The 19,208-nt window shown below is 43.6% G+C and overlaps 1 protein-coding gene across 1 annotated transcript in view; it reads right to left on the bottom strand.

Annotated features, from left to right (window-relative positions):
- Positions 1-19,208, bottom strand: part of LOC127571382 (neprilysin-like) — a 222,825-nt gene that overhangs the window by 100,084 nt on the left and 103,533 nt on the right. The window contains 2 exon segments of the mRNA XM_052017696.1: positions 12,157-12,222; positions 15,639-15,757. Coding sequence (XP_051873656.1) covers positions 12,157-12,222; positions 15,639-15,757 — 185 coding nt within the window.

Raw genomic sequence — 19,208 nt, 5'->3', positions numbered from 1 at the left:
GTGCCCCTGACATACGAACTCGATGTTCTCAACGCATTCTGAATGCTCCTCTGCTACTATGAGTGGTCCCAAGAGTCCGTGGGGGTGTTGCAATTTTAAAGGAGACTTTTAGCACTCCCTTGAATCATTTTCTCTGGCCACCTGATAATCTCTTCCTGTGAGTCTGCTGTTTGTGTATGAATGATGTGGCCTTTCCAGTGGAGGTTTTGGTCTCCTTATCTAGGAAAGGATGTATTTGCCATTGAGGAAGTGAAGTGAAGAATCACTAAAAGTCTTGGACACTATCCTCTGGAGTTTAAACAAATGAGAGAAGATTCCATTGAAGCCCGTAAATCTTTACAGGACTCAACAGGCTGTTTGTAGATGGAATATTTCCCCTGGCTGAAGAGTCTAAAAGCAGCAGTCACACTCTGAGGCTAAGAGGGGTTCATTTCGGATGGAGATGAGGAAACATCTCTTCACTCAGATGGTAGGAAATTAGGAATTCTCTGCCCCAGTAGTTTAGTCATTGAGTTCATTTAGAACAGAGATCAACAGATTCCAAACAAAAGAGCTGGCCATTCACTTCAGGAAGTGGGGTGGTGCACATACCCCTGTCTGTATCAATGGAGATGGTTGAGAGCTTCAAGTTCCTGAGTATAAGTATCAGCAATACTTGGTCCAACCATGTGTACACTTTGGCCAAGTAAGTGCCTCTACTTCCTCAGAAGGCTTTGGAAATTTGGCATGTCCCCATTGACCCTCTCCAATTTTTACAGATGCATCATAGGAAGCATCCTAACTGGATGCATCACAGCTTAGTATGGCAACTGCTCTGTCCGAGATGGCAAGAAATAACAGAGTTGTAGACACGGCTCAGCACATCATGGAAACCAGCCTCCCCTCCATGGACTCTGTCTACACTTCCCACTGCCTTGGGAAAGCAGGCAACATAATCAAAGACCCCACCCACCCCGGTCACTCTCTCTTCTCACCCTTCCATTGGACATGAGATACAAACGGTTGAAAACACACACCACCAGGCTCAAGGACAACTTCTACCTGGCTGTTATAAGACTCTTGAATGGACTTGTATGGTAAAGTCAAACTCTTAACCTTACAATCTACCCTTTTGTGACCCTTGCACCTTATTGTCTACCTGCACTGCACTTTCTCTGAAACTGTAACACTATATTCTGCCTGCTGTTCTTGCTTTTTCCTTTGTACTATCTCAACATACTTATATTTGGAATAATCTGTCTGGGTGGCATGCAAAACTAAGTTTTTCACTCTATCTTGGTACATGTGACAACAATAAACCAATTAAAGCAATTAAATCAAGGGATATGGGGACAGCGCAGGGAAATAGTGTCGAGGTAGTTTATCAGACTTAATCTGGATTGATGGCAAAGCAACTTTAAAAAAGCCAAGTGTCTTACTCCTGTTTTTCTGTCTCTGTCTGTCTCTCTCTCTTTCTCTCTCTCTCTCTCTCTCACACACACACACACGCGCACACACACGCGCACACACACACACACACACACACAAACAGACACAGAGACACACACACACACACACACACACACACAAACAGACACAGAGACACACACACACGTACACACATTATTTCATGTTCTTAATCTCTCATTCACTACTGTAAAGCTCCCTCAGAACTGCACTGGAGTCACAGCGTTGCTTTTGGTTGTTAAATTTTGGTGTGGGATTTGAACACATTTCAGACATGTGTTTTTGAGTTATTTGCAAAAAAAAATTAAATTTTGTTCTACTTTCAGTACTAAATTCCATTTTAAATTAAGTCAAAGCAGGCTGGTGTCACTGTTTGATCTTATTGAACTGCTGTTTTTTATGACTTTAAGCACCAATAATTTATTGCCATCTCCATCATGGGCACAACCCTCCTCACCATCGAGGACATATGTTCCAAAGACCTGTGGTAGTTGATGGGAATGTGGGGAGAAGAAAAGTGATTGCAGAGGGTTGTAGACTCGGCCAGCTCCATCACGGGCACAAGAAGGCAGCATCCATCACTAAGGACCCTCACCAGCTGGGACATGCCCTCTCCTCATTACTATAATTGGGGAGGAGGTACAGGAGCCTGAAGACCCACACTCAACGTTTCAGGAACAGCTTCTTCCCCTTTGCCATCAGATTTCGGAACGGTCCATGAACCCATGAACACTACCTCATTATTCCTTTTTTTTGCACCATTTATTTATTTTTGTAACTCATAGTAATTTTATGCCTTTGCATTGTACTCCTGCAGCAAAACAACAAAGTTCATGTCGTTTAAGTCAGTGATGATAAATCTGATTCTGTTTCTGATCTCTCATTGTCATTCGGGCCCACCCAAGTTCCTTTCACTCAGCTATCTGGCTAGTACGTATAACATAGAACATAGGACATTACAGCACAGTACGGGCCCTTCGGCCCACGATGTTGCGTCGACATTTTATCCTGATCTAAGATCTATCTAACCCTTCCCTCCCACATCGCCCTCCACTTCTCTATCATTCATGTGTCTAAGAGTCCCTTAAATGTCCCTAATGTATCTGCCCCACAACCTCTGTCGGCAGTGTGTTCCACGCACCCACCACTCTCTGTATAAACAACTTACCCCTGACATCCCCTTTATACCTTCCTCCAATCACCTTAAAATTATGCCCCCTCGTGTCAGCCATTTTCACCCTGGGATAAAGTCTCTGACTGTCCACTCGATCTAGTAGCGATACGAAATCATATGCTTGTGAAGTATTCCTGTAAAAGTTGCCTCAATCAACATTGTTGCCTTGCAGATTCTTTAATTTTGTTGATGAGCTCTTAGACACAGCTGGGAAGTTGAAAAAGACGACCTATCAGTAGTCTTTAAGCAGATCAAACGGTAAACAATAAAAGTAAACACTAAACATAAAAGGCCAGGAACAACACCAAATGGACCTACAAGTGAGATGTCAAGCTAATGAAGCTACGGTACAGGATGTTAAAGAGAAGCCAATGGACAGAGCTAATTTCACAGCCAATGGATCGGATTAAAGGCTTCTATCCCACTACACATCCATTTCCATCTCCAACTACACCGAGAGGTGAATGGCGGTGGAAATTAAATTTTATTATTACAGTTGCCAGCATGGTATCATCATATGGCATTGCATTTATGCAACATTTTTCAGTTTATGTTTAAAACAAACTTATTTATTTCAAATAGCTGAACACATCCATTAAATATAATGATAAGATAAGATATCTTTATTTGTCACATGTACAGCGAAATGCATCTTTTGCGTAGAGTGTTCTGGGGGCAGCCCACAAGTGTCGCCACGCCTCTGGCACAACATAGCATGCCCACAACTTCCTAACCCATACGTCTTTGGAATATGGGAGAAAACCAGAGCACCCGGAGGAAACCCACACAGACACGGGGAGAACATACAAACTCCTTACAGACAGCAGCCAGAATTGAACCTGGGTTGCTGGCGCTGTAAAGTGTTATGCCAACTGCCTCACTACCGTGTCTGCCCTAATGACAGAGGCATAAGGCAGGAATGGGGTCTTTGTCTATTCATAATCATAGTTGACAGCCCCTTCCTTGATGACGTTTCATTTTAACCCTGCCATAAATTTTAATGAACTAGGACAGGGCTGGGAACTCCTCGGATCCAATCCCCACCAGCTGATCCAACTAAATGATTTTCCAAACCCAAGGGGAAGAGATTGGAACCAGGCTGGTTAAGCATGTTGAAAAACCACATGATAGACCACCAGAAGAAGAGGAAGGCGTAACAGAGCTTGGGAGAAAATAGAGGAAAGCCACCAAGATCCTTGCCAATTATGAGATGAGGGCAAAATTGAAACCAAAACATGAAAAGGAATTCACCACTTGTACAGATAGAAAATGATTAGAAGGGATTAGTACCAAGACAAAGAATTGGGAAACACAAATAGAAGCAATGAAATTATGTTACCAAAAGACAAAACGTGATAAAGGACATCTGATACAGCAATAAATTGGGCATTGAGTTCTGATATTACAAACACACTGTAAACTGATTTTGCAAATTCCTTTCCCAATAGTATCTGGGACTTCTGTCTAAAGTGGAGAACTGTTCCATAGACAACAAGCTAATATAATCATTGTTTTGTACTTTTTGGTCGACATCTCAGACTCCTCCATCATCATGACTGGCACATCCTGCCTCATCCACCCCAACAAGACTGTGTCATCAGAATTGCTTGCTGGTAGTATTCGACTCGGAGGTTCCGGGGAATTCTCAACATTGGCACCAAGCCCCTTGAAGTCTCGGGAGATCTGGTTTAGCATGGGCAAGGAAACCTTCGACCTATTACCACTCCCTCAACTGATAAATCAACACTCCTCCTGCTGCAGAAGCACAGAGGTGAAAAAGGGACACAGAATAAACTTTAGTTGGAGATGCGTCAAAGGATGTAACTGCCAGATTGGGTATGTGCAAAATGACAAAAGATACAATACAGTGGGAAAAAAGATTGGCAATCTACATTTCACAGATGGATCTGCCCATGGCAGCATTGGTACCAGTGACTAGCATATCATCCTTCTGGAATCAAAGCCCTCCACTGAGTTGATTGGCATGCAGAATTTGATGGGCTTGGATATTACTGCTCTATGATGCGTTAAAGCTAGCAAATCAAGGTTCCATCACAAGTTTTGACCTCATGGTCCGAACTTCCCCTCACCCAACCATTACCTCTGGGCCAAGTCATGGTCCAAACCTGGTTCAATGAGCAGTAAACAGGACTAGCACTGGGCAGGCCTACAGATGAGATGTCCGGCTAATGAAGTTACAACACAGGATGTTAAACAAGAGAAGCCGAGAGACAGAGCTAATCTCACAGCTAATGGATGGGATTAAAGGCCTCTATCCTACTTCACATCCATTTCCACCTCTATCTGCACCCAGATGTGAATGGCGGTGGAAATTAAACAGCTAACGGGAGGAGGAGGATCCTTGAAAATCCCCATCCTCAGGGATGTCAGGGGCTAGTGTGTAAATGCCTGAAACAAAGCCGAAACCTTTGCAACCACACTCAGTCAGATGTGCTGAGTGAATAACCCACCCAGGGTTCTGCCTTAAGACTCCACCATCACAAAAGCCAATCTTCAGCCTATTCAAGCAACAGCTGAATGTACTGGGTACATGAATGCAATGTGACCAGACGAGGTCTTGGATGTAGAGCTGAAGACTTGTTCAGCTGTAGTTCCATTACAGCTATAGCACTGTATAGTGGTATAGTGGTATACTATCTCCAGCCAACTAGTTCCAGTACAGCTATACCACTGCCATTTACCTGACACACATGAACATTTTTTCCGATAAGTTGGATTCATAAAAAGGGCAGCACAAATGTGAATGAACTGTGAGCTCTTTTGTGCTGTAGTTCATTCAGGCAAGTTACAGAGGTAGAACTACCAATATGTTCTTCCAATGAAGACAGTCATTTTAACTAACAGTAGTGGTTGGTACATCAATGTGTCAATAATTATACCATATGGTGCACATAGCTTTTAAAAGTTAACGACAAATAATCCGCTGGAGTAACTCAACGGGTCGAGCAGCATCTGTCAGTGGGGGGAAGGAATTGTTGATGTTTTGGGTTGAGATCCTGCATCAATATCTCAAAAGATATCCTTACATTCACATATAATGTGCTGCTTCCCCTTAGCAACAGACGTAAACCATCAGCTACCTCCAAGTAATAAATGACATAAGTAAGCTATTTACAAATGGAAATATACACTATATAAGTTATAAGACTATTCATGTTATATGTTATATATATTATAACACCATATATGTTTTTTCAGACTATTGAATGATCCCCTAGTATGATGGGTTGGACTCTTGACCTCACAATCTACCTTGTTATGGCCTTGCACCTTATTGTTTGCCTGCACTGCACTTTCTCTGTAACTGTAACACTTTATTCTGCATTCTGTTATTGCTTTTCCTTTGTACTACCTCAATGCACTGATGTGGTGAAATGATCTGTATGGATGGCATACAAAACAAAGTTTTTCACTGTACCTCGGTACATGTGACAATAATAAACCAATTTACCAATTTACCAACTCAAAAAATATTTACAGACATACACAAATATAAATTTAACCAGACATAAATTTACTAATTTTCTTAATCATCTAAACTATAAAATTTACTCTATGAGCAAAACTTACTATCCATAGGGTATCCAATGCAACAATTGATAATTCCTATGGATCACTTCTACGAATAGGCTTAATGCTTAACCAATCACATACAGTATCACAAACTACCATTGTTAATGTAACACAATATCTGATAAGAGTAAATATATTCTCTTACACAGCAACCAACAATCTGCTGGGAGAACTCAGCGGGTCAAGCAGCATCTGTGGGGGGAAAGGAATTGTTGATGTTTTGGGTTGAACCCCTGCATCGGGACTGGTGGTGATGTCCTGATGCAGGGTTTTGACCTGAAGTGTCTACAATTCCTATCTTTGTACATCGAGACACACAGTGAAATACATATTTTTGCGTAGAGTGTTCTGGGGGCAGCCCGCAAGCGTCGCCACTCTTCCGGCACCAACATAACATACCCACAACTCCTAACCTGTACGTGTTTGGAATGTGGGAGGAAACTGGAGAACCTGGAGGAAACCCACACAGACATGGGGAGAAGATACAAACTCCTTACCGACAGCGGCTGGAATTTAACCCGGGTCGCTGGCGCTGTAATAGCGTTACGCTAACCGCTACACTACATTCTCTTACATATTTCCTAAGTGTAAAATGTCAACATCAAACTTCATGAAGGCCAATAACACAATTATGCCAACAATAGCTTTTTGGTGCTGCATTGCTTTTTGGTATATTACTAAATATTATAAACTAGATTTTCTCATTTAATTGCTTCATAAAGCTCCCCATGTTTGTACTTCTGCTCTCACACCGCCTTGCATCTTAACTTCTGCTCTGATTTCCTGTATATACAGATGGGTTGTCTTGTGGAGAAAGGTTGGGCAAACCAGGCTTGTACCCTCTTGAGTTTAGGAGAGAGGAAAACTTGACTGAAACAAGATTGATCATGAAAGGTCTTGACAGGGTGCAAGTGGAGGGAATGTTTCCTCTTGTAGGGAATCTGGAACCTGGGCTCACTTTTTGAAAATAAGGGACAGATGAGGCAAATGTTTTTCTCTCTACCTCAGGAAGTTGTGATTTTTGTGGAGCTCTCTTCCTCTAAAAGGAGGGTGGAAACCAAGTATTTGAATGTTTTTGAGAGAAAGGTTGATAAGGGACCGATCTTTAACCAGGGATAGGCAGGGATGAAGAGTTAGGATTACAATCAGAATACCTATGATCTCACTTAACTGCGTAGCAACGTAGAAGGACTGAGGCAAACCACAAGTTGCTGGAGGAACTCAATAGGCCAGTCAGTATTAGTTGAGGGAAACAGACTGTTAATATTTCGGGCCGAGACCCTTGATCTGGACTAAGAGGGAGGAGAGGGAGTTGCCCAATTTATAGCAGAGTGGGGGTGTGTGTGTGAAAGGTTGGGGGGTGGGGGTCCAGAGCCAGTGCATATAGTGATAGGAGGGTGAGTGAATTAGACAAAGGCAGGGCGGAGACACAAGAGACTGCTGGCGCTGTAACATCGTTACGCTAACCGCGACACGGTAGTATAGCGGTTAGCGTAACGCTATTACAGCGCCAGTGATCTGGGTTAAATTCCGGCCACTGTCTGTAAGGAGTTTGTATGTTCTCCCTGTGTCTGTGTGGGTTTCCTCCGGGTGCTCCGGTTTCCTCCCACATTCCAAAGACGTATGGGTTAGGAAGTTGTGGGCACGCTATGTTGGCACCAGAAACGTGGCGACACTTGCGGGCTGCCCCCAGAACACTCTACGCAAAAAGATGCATTTCACTGTGTGTTTCGATGTCCTCGCGACTAATAAATATATCTTAACATCTTATCTCCAAACGCTGGAGGAACTCAACAGGTCAGGCTGCATCTATGGAGAGAAATAACCAGTCGATGTTTCGGGTCAAGACCCTTCATCAGGACTTAATCAGGGTGGAGACTGGAATGTGGGATAATGAAGCGATAACTGCAGAAGCTGGAAGATAATCAGGTGTGGAATGTAAATAGTGAAGGGCTGCAGGGATGCAGTGAAATACAAAGGGTTGTGGAAGGGGTGGCTGGGATGGTACGGATATGCGAGGTGGAATGAGTGGAAGGGGGGACCTGGGAGCTGGGGGAGTGGGAGGAGGTTGCCAGCCATTTTAATTCCCCCAACCACTCTCACACTGACCTTTCCGTCCTTGACCTCCTCCACGGTCGGAGCGAAGCCAAACACAAAACTCAAGGAACGGCACCTCACGTTCCGCCTGAATTCAGTCTTCAGCCCAACGGCATGATTATTGAGTTGTCCCATTTCAGGTAACCCTTCCTCCACCCCCTTCTTCTACCCAGACCCTCCCATCATTTTCAAGTGGTCTAATATCCACTCTTTCCCACACTTACCCTTTATGTATCTAAAAAAACTCTTGTAATCTTCTTTTATATTATTGGCCAGTTTCCCTTCGTATTTTATAGCTTTTTTAGTTGTCCTCTGTTGGCCTTTAAAGGCTTCCATCCTCTGACGTCCCACTAATCCTTTCCATACTGAGTGCCTTCTCTCTTGCTTTTGTGCTGTCCCTGGCTTGTCAGCTATGGTTGCCTCATCCTCCCCTTCTTCTTCCTTGAGATGAAATTATGCTGAATTACTCCCAGAATCTCCTGCCATTGCTACTCCAGCATCTTTCCTGTTCTGGTCCCCTTCCAATCAATTCTGGTCAGCTCCTCCCTCATGTCTCTGTAATTACCTTTACTCAACGGTAATGCTGTTAAGATAAGATAAAATATCTTTATTCGTCACATGTAAATCGAAACACACAGTGAAATGCATCTTTTTGCGTAGTGTTCTGGGGCAGCCCAAAAATGTTGCCACTCTTTTGGCACCAACATAGCGTGCCCACAACTTCCTAACCCATCGTCTTTGGAATGTAGGAGGAAACCGGAGCACCCAGAGGAAACCCACGCAGACACGGGGAGAACGTCCAAACTCCTTACAGACAGCGGCCGGAATTGAACCCGGGTCGCTGGGGCTGTAAAGCGTTACGCTAACCGCTACACTACCATGCCTGCCTTACATCAGATTTCATCTTCTCTCTAACTACAGGATGAATTCCATCACATTATGGTCACTACATCCGAAGAGTTCCCTCACCTTGAGCTCCCTCATTTAGTCTGCCTTATTACACAACACCAAATCCAGAATTGTCTGTTCCCTAGTGGACTCTCCCACAAGCTGCTTTAAAAAAAGCCATCTTGTAGACATTCCACAAATTCTTTTTCTTGAGGTCCACTACTAACCTGCACAGCCGAGAGTTGTGAACATAGCCCAGCGCATTAAATGAACGTGATCTATTGGGTGAAACATCGAAGGGTGTCCAGAGCTTAAGGAGCAAGGAAGACAGAAAAAAACCAGCAGGTGTAGGTCAGAGTTGGCTGCCCATCTTGAAATTTCCACAACCATTGCTTAAAAAAGATTCAATTAAATTGGAGCAGGCACAGTAGTGTAGCGGTTAGCATAACTATTACAGCGCCAGTAACCTGGGTTCAACTCTGGCCACTGTCTGTAAGGAGTTTGTATGTACTTCCCGTGGTTGCATGGATTTCCTCCGGGTGCTCCAGTTTCCTCCCACATTCCAAAGACATACGGGTTAGGAAGTTGTGGGCGTGTTATGTTGGCGCCGGAAGCGTGGCGACACTTGCAGGCTGCCCCCCAGAACACTCTACGCAAAAGATGTATTTCACTGTGTGTTTTGATGCACATGTGACTAACAAAGAAATCTTATTTTATCTTAATTAATCCTTGTCAGAGACAAAATTTGGCTGTTCATCTGGAGCAACACACAAGATGCTGGAGGAGCTCAGCGGGTCGGGCAGCATCTGTGGAGGGAAATGGACAGTCAACATTTCCGGTCGAGACCCTTCATCTGGACTGGAAAGACAGGGGGGGAAGGGGTATGGGTATCTCCCCTTTCTTTCCAGTCCAGATGAAAGGTCTCGACCTGAAATGTCGAGCGTCCATTTCCCTCCACAGATGCTGCCTGACCCGCTGAGTTCCTCCAGCATCTTGTGTGTTGCTCCAGATTCCAGCAGCTGCAGTCTCTTGTGTCTCCTGTTAACTTGGGGATGGGCTGAGTACTTTCAAACCTGCATGATGGTTATGGACATTTATCTTTCAGTGTGGTCAATGAGTTTACGTATATAATCCACTCAACATCTCAAGAGGCACTGAAAGACTTCCGTTTGTTTGGACCCCTGACACAATCCATGGTGTTGGCTGAGATTCTCCCAGACTTTTCCCAGAGTCCAAATCAATCCAGGTTGCCAGCCACAGCTGCATTTCACAGTGTCACAGAGTTAAAAACTAACACAGCTGCAGAAACAGAATCGACAGAAATTGCTTGTAATTGTGCTCATTAGCACTGATTAATGAAACTGCGATCAACAAAAACTGCTAACTCCGTATAAAGGAAGTAAGCTTCATCTGTTAAACTGGAGCCTGTGATTAAAACAGGCTCCAAATTTAATAGTGAACAGCTTGCAGCAGAAGGTAGACTTGCTGAGTTTAACCACAGGAAATGTTACTGCAGAAGCCCAGAGAATTATCAGAAATACAATCGGGAATCACTTCAATGGAGATACTGTTGGGAGTCCAAGGCTAAACAGTGGCACCTGCATAGGAATCAATCTGTTACAGTCACATCATCATATGGTCAATAACTCCAGGTTCCAACCTCAGTGGAAGCTCCTCTCTGTTGACTGTATTGTTATATAAATGCCTCTCCAATCTATCCGGTATTGTCGCTGACCAAGATATGTTTGCTCATGTAGACACAGGAGATTGCAGTAACACTGACAGCATGAACACTGAATTCTCCATTTTCAGGTAACTCGCTCTCCCTCTGTCCCTTTTCTCTCTCCTCCTGGTCTACCCAGTTCCTCCTACACCTACCACCCCTCCCCCCCACCCTGTTTCTTTCCCCTCCTCCATCCACCCTACCTGACCCTCGCCCACGCACTCCTCCCACTGGGTCCCCTTCCCCCACTGTTCCCATCGGCCCTCCCCACCTCCCTCACTTGGTTCCAGGCTCCACCTTCCTCTCCCGTCAGATTCCGCGATCTGCAGCCTTCTGGCACCTCCACCTCTCACCTCCCGGCCTCTGTCGCTATTCCCGCTCTCCCCTCCTCCACCCGCCCATCACCCCTCCTCACCTGGATCCGCCTAACCTGGCGGTGGTGTGGTGCACAAGCTCCTGTTGCTGAGGTCGAGAGGGTTGAGAGCTTCAAGTTCCTTGTAGTGAACATCACCAATAGCCTGTGCTGGTCCAACCACAAGGACGCCACGACTAAGGAAGCTCACCAGCGCCTCTACTTCTTCAGGAGGCTAAAGGAATTTTGGCATGTTCCCGTTGACCCTCAACAATTTTTATCAACAATTTCTATGCACCATAGAAAGTATCCTATCCGATGCATCACAGCTTGGTATGGCAACTGCTCTGCCCGTGACCGTAAGAAACTGCAGAGAGTTGTGGACACAGCTCAGCACATCACGGAAACCAGCCTCCCCTCTGTGGACTCTGTCTACACTTCTCGCTGCCTCAGTAAAGCAGCCAACATAATCAAAGACGCCACACACCCTGGTCATTCTCTCTTCTCCCCTCTCCCATCAGGCAGAAAATACAAAAGCCTGAAAGCACGTACCACCAGACTCAAGGACAACTTCTATCCTGCTGTTATAAGACTATTGCATGGTCCCCAAGTATGATAAGGTAGACTCTTGACCTCACAATCTACCTCGTTATGACCTTGCATCTTATTGTCTACCTGCACTGAACTTTCTCTGTAACTGTGACACTTTACTCTGCATTCAGTTATTGTTTTCCCTTTGTACTATTTCAATGTACCGTTGATCTGTTTGGATAGTATGCAAAAATGTTTTTCACTGTACCTCAGTACATGTGACAATAATAAACCAATTTACCAGTCTTTGTCCAAGAATAAAATCAATATGAAAAAAAGAGAACTGTTTACCTCTTTGTACGCTCCTGTACACTCAAAGTAATCCCGGGAAGGTAATCCAAGGCTAGGCTGATCAATCTGTGAATTCAACAAAAGTTAAAGGAGGGTTAATGCTTTGTTGGTTCCAGCTTGCTTTAATTCTCTAAATTTGAACAATTTTTGGCAAAAAAGTCACCTTTGAATTAACTTTTGAGGCACTTAGACAGATATATGAACAGGCAGGGAATACGGGAATATGGACCATATGCAGGCAAATGGGATTAAGTTTAACTTGGCAGACATCGGGGGGGGAGCAAAGGGGAACAAGTGTTCTGTGCTGTTCTGAGTAAAACAGCATGGAAACAGGCCCTTTGGCCCAACTGGTCCATGCCGACCAAGATACCCTATCCAAGCTAGTCCCGTTTGCCACCGTTTGTCCTGTAACCTTCTAATTCCTTTCTATCCATGTATCTGTCTAACTGTCTTTTCAAAGTCGTTATTGTACCTGCCTTAACCACTTCCTCTGGCAGATCATTCCACATGGATATCACCCCTTGTGTAAAAAGGTTGCCCCTCAGGTCCTATTAAATCTCTCCCCTCTCACCTTAAACCTATGCCCTCTTGATTCCCCAACCCTGAGAAAAAGACTTGAGCGTGTTCACCCTACTTTTGCCTTCACCCTAACTGTCTTATGTTCTATGTTCTATTACTCCATTGCTTGACTCACACAAACTGCAGCTTACTCTTTGTACCTGTTGTCTTTCAAAACTTGTTAGATTTGCATATCTATTGCCCATTAGATGCCTGGCAGAAATTTAAATCTAATCTTTAGCAACATACTGTTGATTACCTGGTATTGTTGAAGCAATTCCAGTCAACCTTTTAGCCCAGAGATTGAATATTTTAATCGATGAAATTTCATTCATTTGGCTGGCAAATGTTTCTTTAAAGTTGTAAACATGCGGAATTACAAATGTTAATAAGTTTTTCTTAATTATTTAATTGTCTCTCACTTGTAAAACAATATTGCATTTCCTCTGGAAGAACTCAGTTGGCCAAGCAACATCCTTGGAGACAAATGGCATAAGTTGATATTTAAGTTGAGACTGCACCTGCTGAGACTTCCAGCATTCTGTTTTTGTTCAAGTTTCCAGCATCTGCAGTCTCATTTGTCTATATCGCATCTCCTCACTTCATCCTCTGCTTCTGGTTCTTGTATTTTATTTTTCATGGTTCCTTACACTATAGATAGAGGACATTCGGCCCAGAGTCTATGTTGGCTTTCAAAGTAATCCAATCATTCCCCCACTGCTTCCTCTATTAGCTTCCACCTATTTTCTCTTTAACACACCCATTCTCGCTTCTTCCCCCTCCCATCGGGCTGAAGACACAAAAGCCTGAAAGCACGTACCGCCACAAGGACAGCTTCTATCCCACTGTTATAAGACTATCGAATGGTCCCCTGGTACAATAAGGAAGGACTTTTGATCTCTCAATCTACCTCGTCATGGCCTCGCACCTTATTGTCTGCCTGCACTGCACTTTCTCTGTAACTGTAACATTTTATTCTGCATTCTGTTGTTGTTTTTCCTTTCTCCTGCCTCAGTGCACTGATATGATGAAATGATCTGTATGGATGGCATGCAAAAAAAAGTTTTTCCACTGTACCTCGATACATAGAACCATAGAACACTACAGCACGGAAAAAACAGGCCATATGGCCCTTCCAGTCTGTGCCGAAACGTTATTCCGCTAGTCCCATTTACCTGCATCCAGTCCATAACCCTCCAGACCTCTCCCATCCATGGATCTATCCAATTTATTCTTAAAACTCAAGAGTGAGCCCGCATTTACTACATCAGATGGCAGCCCGTTCCACACTCCCATCAATCTCTGAGTGAAGAAATTCCCCCTAATGTTCCCCTAAACCTTTCCCCTTTCACCATGTGACAATAATAAACCAATTTACCTATTTATCAACTCTCTCTTTCTTCTCCTACCATTTGTTTATACGACAGGTTATTTACAGTCGCCAATTAACCTACCAACCCTGATTCCTTCTCTATCGTTTCTCTATTTCTTTCATAATGTTATTGGTTATAGAGCTGGATGTTGGGTCTTGTTCATTTGGCTCCCAGATGCCTCATTTGCCACTCTCATCTTGCAATTAAAATTGGTTATGGTGCAATAAACCAGCATTAGAGTCACACAGCATGGAAACAGGCCCATTTGCCCGTGTTTGGCCCATATCCCTGTAAACCTTTCCTGTCCAAAGGTCTTTTACATGTTGTTATTATACCTGCCTCTACCACTTCCTCTGGCAGCTCGTTCCATATGCTCGCCACCCTCTGCGTGAAAGAGTTTCCTCTTGGGTCCCTTTTTAAATCTTTCACCTCTCACCTTAAACCTATGCCCTCTAGTTTTTTCTTCCCTTTCCCTTGGAAAAAGGTTGTGGGCTTCATCCTATCTCTGCCCCTCGTGATTTTATACACCTCTGTAAGATCACCCCTCAGCCTCCTACACTGCAAAGAATAAAGTGCTAGCCTGCCCAACCTCTCCCTATAACTCAGACTCTCGAGTCCTAACAACCTTCTTGTAAATCTTCATTGCTCTCTTTCCAGCTGAATAACTTCTTTCCTATAACAGGGTGACCAAACCTACACACAATACAAGTGAAATCCACTGTTGGACAGGCTCCACGTTCCACTGGAAATTGAACAAGAGGTCTCACGGCACTATTACTGAATCCGCCCAGTTTACCTCCCCTTAATTTACGTATGAGGGAAGACTGGATGAGGTCTTATTCAGTTCTCCTCCCACACACCCAGACTTTAGAACATAGAACACAGATCAGTTCAGCACAGGAACAGGCCCTTCGGCCCATGATGTTGTGCTGAACTAATGAAACTAGTAATTAAACACCTAACTAAGCTAATCCCCTCTGCTGACACTATGTCCATATCTCTCCATTCTCTGCATATTCATGTGCCTGTCTAAAAGCCTCTTAAACATCTCTATCCTATTTGCCCCACCACTACCCCTGGCAGTGCATTCCAGGCACCCACCACTCTCTGTGTAAAAAAACTTGCCCCACATATCTCCTTTGAACTTATCCTCTCTCACTTTAAACGTATGCCCTCTGGCATTAGACATGGTGACCCTGGGTAAAAGATACTGGCTGTGTACTCTATCTATGCCTCTCATTATCTTATAAACTTCTATCAGGTCTCCCCTCAGCCTCTGCCGCTCCAGAGAAAACAACCTTCTCCTAATAGCACATCCCCTCTAACCCAAGCGGTATCCTAGTAAATCTCTTCTGCACCCTCTCTAAAGCCTGCAAACCTTCCTCTACTCCCTCTGCACTGAAGACAATCAAAGATCAAAATCTACCCTGGCCCGTCATCCTTAGCTGAGAAAATATATTTGAAACCTTTTCTACTCCAGACAAGAACAATATTTTGCAAATTGGCTACGTTGACCATTTAACAAGAATTACTCTCAATAAAGGCACGCACATGGATTATGTAGGCATTTGAGTTTTTGTCATCGGTTCCAACAAAAAAGTCGATGAGGACCCGTTTTCCATATTTGGCATTCATTTTCGAAAGGACATCCTCAAGTTTCCATGTCTTACCTAAGAGAAGGAAACAGAATTTATGATCATGGAAAACCTTTTGATCTTCAGAAGCATTAACATCTTTCCTCTACATAACAAAGTTGATTGTGAGCAGGTTATAGGAAGTCACTCACCTTCTCTTTAGGAAAAATGAACAGGCAATTTTGGCAAATCTGTTTATTCACCAAAGCAAAAATATTCCTTCTCTCTTCTTCCCTCTCCCGTCAGGCAGAAGATACAAAAGCCTGAGAGCACAAACTACCAGGCTCAAGGACAGCTTCTATTCCACTATTATCAGAGTCTTGAATGGACCTCTCATATGCTTAAAGATGATCTCTTGATCTCCCAATCTACCTTGTGGCCCATGCACTTTATTTGTCTACCTGCACTGCACTTTTTCTGTGATTGCAACACAAAATTCTGCATTCTGTTTCCTTTTTATTAACTTGATGTAGTTATGTATGGCATGATCTGTCTGGATCTGGCATGCAAAACAAACATTTTTCACTGTATATTGGTACATGTAACAATAATAAACCAATACCAGTACCAAAATTCATATCACAAGATGCCACAGACTTAAGAGCAGAGGAACATGAATTGGACAATGGCAGAAGATACAAAGCCTGAAAGCATGTAGCACCAGACTCAAGCACAGCTTCTATCCGGCTGTTATAAGATCATTGAACTATGTCCTTGTACGATAAGATGGACTCTTGACCTCACAATCTAGCTCGTTGTGGCCTTGCACCTTATTGTTTGCCTGCATTGCACTTTCTCTGTAACTTGCACCTTATTGTCTGCCTGCATTGCACTAGCTCTGTAACTATAACCCTTTATTCTACATTATGTTATTGTATTTTCCTTGTACTACCTCAATGTACTGATTTGATGAAATGATCTGTACGGATGGCATGCAAAACTAAGTTTTTCACTGTACCTTGGTACATGTGACAATAATAAACCAATTTACCAATTGTGACTCAAAGGCTACAACAACTGGATTAAAAAGTACCAATACGGACAGTAACACACACAAAATGCTGAAGGAACTCGGCAATATACACAGTAAGATGGTTTTGCAAATCAGTTGTGGAGGAGACATTCCCTGGTGTTGACGGGTCTTCAGGAGTTGAGTTACAGGGAAAGATTGAACAGGTTAGGACTTTATTCCTTGGAGCGTAGAAGAATGATGGGGGATTTGATAGAGGTTTACAGAATTATGACGGGTATAGACAGAGTAAATGCGAGTAGGCTCTTTCCACCTAGATTAGGAGAGATAAGTACGAGAGGATATGGCTTTAGGGTGAAAGGGGAAAGGTCTAGAGGGAACATTAGGGGGAACTTCACTCAGAGAGTGGTGGGAGTGTGGAACGGGCTGCCATCTGATGTGGTAAATGTGGGCTCACTCTTAAGTTTTAAGAATAAATTGGATAGATACATGGACAGGAGAGGTCTGGAGGGTTATGGACTGGGTGCAGGTCAATGGGACTAGCGGAATAAAGTTTTGGCACGGACTAGAAGGGCCAAATAGCCTGTTTTCTGTATTGTAGTGTTCTATGGTTCTATGGATTAGTTCCCTGATAAACAACTGCCTGAATTGCTCTCACATAAAGGGACATCCCTCTGCCAGCAACTCTTCTATGATTCTGTGTCCAAGAATATCAAGATATAAGCCTTTAAGAGTGCTTTCAGTTCTGATTGATCAGAACTTCAAAGACAGCATTAAATTAATGCTAAACTTTGACTAAACCACTGTTCAGAGTTGTGCAAATTTCTGTCCAGATTCTTTTCTCTTTTACCTTGCAAGGAACACAAAATCTAACTCCTGCCTCTTCCTCACCTGTCAGTGTTTACAATGTGTTACGAGCCAGTGTCTCAATAGCTGTGTCTGTCACTACAATCCATGTATGGATTTTTTGGAGCAATCAAGTGGAGTCCACTTTGTCGTTAACCTGTGCTGGAAAGCAGGTATTTCTGTGGACGGCCACATATTGAATGCCTTTGGGGTGGCAGATACTTCGGAACAAAGCAGTGGAGATTGTCAGTGATTGAGGTGTCCTATGGGTTCCATCGTGGAAAATGTGGATTTCATAACTTCTCTCTACATTCTCTCTGCATTTTCTCTTCAGCCAACGGTGGTTTTGCAAAAGCCTTTGCTTACGTTTCACCTTATGACTTGCTGACCTGAACCTTGAGAACTATTCCTAGACTTGGGGTTTGGGAATTCACCACACACACCCACTTTGAGTATTAGTTTTGAGGTTAATGTTTAATATCTAACGTCTTTACTTTTCTTATTATTACAAGTAGTTATTAATAAAATAGTTTCTAACAATTGTACATGACTTGGTGTGTTTCTATTGTTGCTGGTACGTAACAAATGGCATTTGTCTACCTAATTTACAAGCCTGTTAACATGGAGTCATGGACTCACACAGCCCTCCGAGTCCCTGCCAACCATCAATTTCCCATTTTCTCTAATCTTACATTTTATTCTCTCCAATTCCCATCAACTCTCCCCAGATTCTTCCACCCTCCCTACACACACAATTTACTTGTTCAATTTACTTCGTTGGGATGTGGGAGAAAACCGACAGCACCCAAGATGAAACCCACACGGTCCAGGGAGAACGTGAAAACTCCATACAGACAGCATTCAAGGTTGGGATTGAACCCACGTCTCTAGTCCTGTGAAGCAGAGGCTCTGCCAGTGGCACTACTGGGCTGTGCCTGCCTATGTTTGGTGTGGGCCTTTACCTTTAACAGTTCTATACCTCCCAATGCAGTAGAGTCATTGAGTCGTTAGCGCAATCAACATGGATGTCAGAATCAGATTTATTATCACTGACTTAAATGAAGTGAAATTTGTTGTTTTGCAGCAGCAGTACAGAGCAAAGACATAAAGTTACTGTAAATTACAAAAATAAATAAAACTTAAACTTTATTTATACAGCACGGTAACAGGCCCTTTGGGCCCAATGAGTCCGCGCTGCCCAATTACCCCCATGTTATATAGTGAAGGTAGAAATAGAAGGAGATGGCAGATAAATGCGTGGCTGAGAAGTTGGTGCAGGAGGGAGGGTTTTAGATTTTTGGATCATTGGGATCTCTTCTGGGGAAGGGTGGGACCTGTACAGAGAGGACGGGTTACACCCGAACTTGAGGGGGGCCAATATCTTGCAGTCAGGTTTGCTAGGTTGGTTCAGGAGGGTTTAAACTAGATTTCGAGAGGGAAGGGAACCGGAGGAGTAGGTCAGAGGAAGAAGGGGATGGGGAAAAGGCAGATCTAACAGGTAGAGAGGCTTTGAGGAAGGAGAAGCAAGAGTACAGGCTACAAAAGTAGTAAGGTGGATGGGCTAAAGTATATTTAATTGAATGCGAGACGCATCAGGAATAAGGGAGATGAGCTGAGAGCTTGGATAAGTACATGGGACTATGATATTGTGGCTATTACAGAGACATGGCT

Source organism: Pristis pectinata, chromosome 6 (assembly GCF_009764475.1).
Source record: "Pristis pectinata isolate sPriPec2 chromosome 6, sPriPec2.1.pri, whole genome shotgun sequence".
Lineage (NCBI taxonomy): Eukaryota > Metazoa > Chordata > Chondrichthyes > Rhinopristiformes > Pristidae > Pristis > Pristis pectinata.
This window is presented reverse-complemented; position numbering and strand designations above follow the sequence as displayed.